Source organism: Polistes fuscatus, unplaced genomic scaffold, assembly GCF_010416935.1.
Source record: "Polistes fuscatus isolate 324 unplaced genomic scaffold, CU_Pfus_HIC Scaffold14, whole genome shotgun sequence".
In the NCBI taxonomy this organism is placed as follows: Eukaryota; Metazoa; Arthropoda; class Insecta; order Hymenoptera; family Vespidae; genus Polistes; species Polistes fuscatus.
This window is the reverse complement of record NW_025113042.1, coordinates 5217621-5219962: the sequence shown is the minus strand read 5'-3', so window position 1 is coordinate 5219962 and position 2342 is coordinate 5217621. Positions and strand designations below refer to the sequence as shown.

Here is a 2342-nt window from a genome sequence, read left to right as displayed (position 1 = left end):
GATGATGTTGTCGGTATTGGTGCGCGCATATCCTCGTTTCCATGACGCTCGGGCCTGGAGGCAGTGAAGGGCGATAAAGGGTGCGCGCTGATGGCGTATAACCGGACACACGGGGTGGATTGTGTGTCAAAATCCGCGGGGGTGTTCTTGGGGCCAGACTCGGCCTCATTCGGGATCACCAGTTAGCCATGCCGGGTTTGTTTAACGTCATGAAGTAGATCTGGCACGAACTTCCACCCTTCGCTGACGAGAAGAAGACCTTTTCGCGAATAAAATTAATTAGGGGTTGTGTTTTCTTCCCTATTTTCTTTTTTTAAATTATTCTGATAATTGCTGAGTGTCACGTTTGCTATCACAACGTTTAAACGCGTGTTTAATATTTTTTAAATACGTGATGTGTATATATTGTTTTTGAAAGGAATATTTCATGTCAGATGCTAATTTTGTCACACATATTTGTGATATATATTTATATTAAATAATAGATAAATTTATACCGATTTATATATATATATATATTGATTATATACACATTTTTACTCTTCCAAAGTTCAATTCTGTTGAGGGATCAGAAAGAGTATAGTCAAATTTGCTTGGAATTCATAGAATTAATTTAATTAATATTTTCTTAAACTACCCTATACTAATAGTTGGTTAAATTTATTGAATACTTTGCGATAGCTAACGCGATAAAATGTAATAAAAATCGAATAATAATAATAATAATAATAATACCTTATCGTTACGTTCACAAAGGAACTTGAGCCGTTGAGCTTTCTTGTGCATAAAAACGCCATCGAGGTGGCCACTTTCGACGCTTCTAATTTCAATTGCTTTGTTACCCCATCCCATAATCTGACCGGTGCCGATGTAAGCAACGCTCGTAGGCATTTCGCCCCATTGTAGGACCATTGTTTTGGCTACTCTGCCATAAGTATTCACGTAAACACCCTCGTTGTCGTAGCAAAGTAATAGTTGCATTCCGTTACTGTTTGGTAATGCAACGATGCAGTGTGGACAAATAGGTCCCTGAGTCTGTAAAGATTAATATCAAAATCGTTAATCAAAGTAAACTAAATTTCATAATTTTGTTTGTTTTTAAGATAATCGAGGAATAGGTGTAATTAACCATTAAAATATTGTTTATTTAAATGCATTTTTTAAAAGTGCTTACGTGTTTCGGTAAATAGATGTCGTAAACCGTAGCCGAATCCAAATCAACGGCGTGAAATCCATCAGCACTACCATAAATAACTTTCAATCTCGTACCTTCCTCGACGGTTAGGTCAACGAGAAGTGGCCTATGGGCTAACTCTCCGAACGATTTGAATGCCATGAATTTGTGATAGGGCTTTGGCGCCCATGCATAGATTTCTATAGAATCCTTTAATGCAATTACAAGGAACTTTATTCTTTCGTATTTGACTATTTTGAAATGCACCGCTCCTTGAAGATCACCGACGTTTATCCAACCATTGCGACGCTCGACTTGCTGCACAAATATTTTTACACGTGATTTAATATCAAAGCAATTTATTAGTTCTTCCAAAAACAAACAAAAAAAAATCAAAATTAAGGGTATACAATATTTTTTTTTCTCATGGGGGGGGAATCTTTTATAAACGAAACAATGTTACAATCTTATTTTCACGTGCAAATAATTTTTTTATAATGTTAATAAATCATCCTGTTATACACGTCAAAATTTTATCTTTAAATCAATAGTTTATGCGATTGTATATTGTTTTATATTTAAAAAAAATTGTTAATAAATTAAATTTAAATTATTGGATACTTACATCACTATGGCCATCGGTACGTAAAATCTTACTCTTCAGCCATGAGAGATAATATACCCTCACACGATTCTTCTTACCGCTTATGGTAACCAAAATATTCTGTCCTTCGAGTACTTCCATTTGTTGAAAACGTCTCCTACTTATAAGCTGATAAACTTTTCCTTGTCCACTCCTGTCGAGCAACATAAGCCCGTTCTCCGTACCGATTAACAGATTTACACCTAAAAATATAATTCAACAATCGTTAATATTTCAATATATACAATTTTATAATATATTTATTAAAAAAAGGAACATGAAAATTTGTGCAGATTTTCAGACCAATTTGTGCAACCTAAAATTAAAAATATAATATCTAATATTTCATCAATTATATAAATTTGTACGAACGCGTACAAATTTGTGTCAACGAATGTTACAACAATTAATATTATACAATATTGTATAAATATTTAATAGAATATAAATGTTAGAGGATTGCACTTGAACGATACGTGTCCACGTATGTAAAATGAAATTACAAAATCCAAGAAAAAGAAGAAG

The 2342-nt window shown here is 33.6% G+C and overlaps 1 protein-coding gene across 1 annotated transcript; it reads right to left on the bottom strand.

The window, feature by feature from the left end:
- Positions 1–2044, bottom strand: LOC122514249 (serine/threonine-protein kinase mig-15-like; the record flags this gene model as incomplete). Its single annotated transcript, XM_043630959.1, is given in 4 exon segments — positions 1–259; positions 736–1035; positions 1175–1492; positions 1800–2044. Coding segments are annotated over 4 exon segments (888 nt in total). The 5' UTR covers positions 1986–2044.
- Positions 2045–2342: the final 298 nt, after the last annotated feature.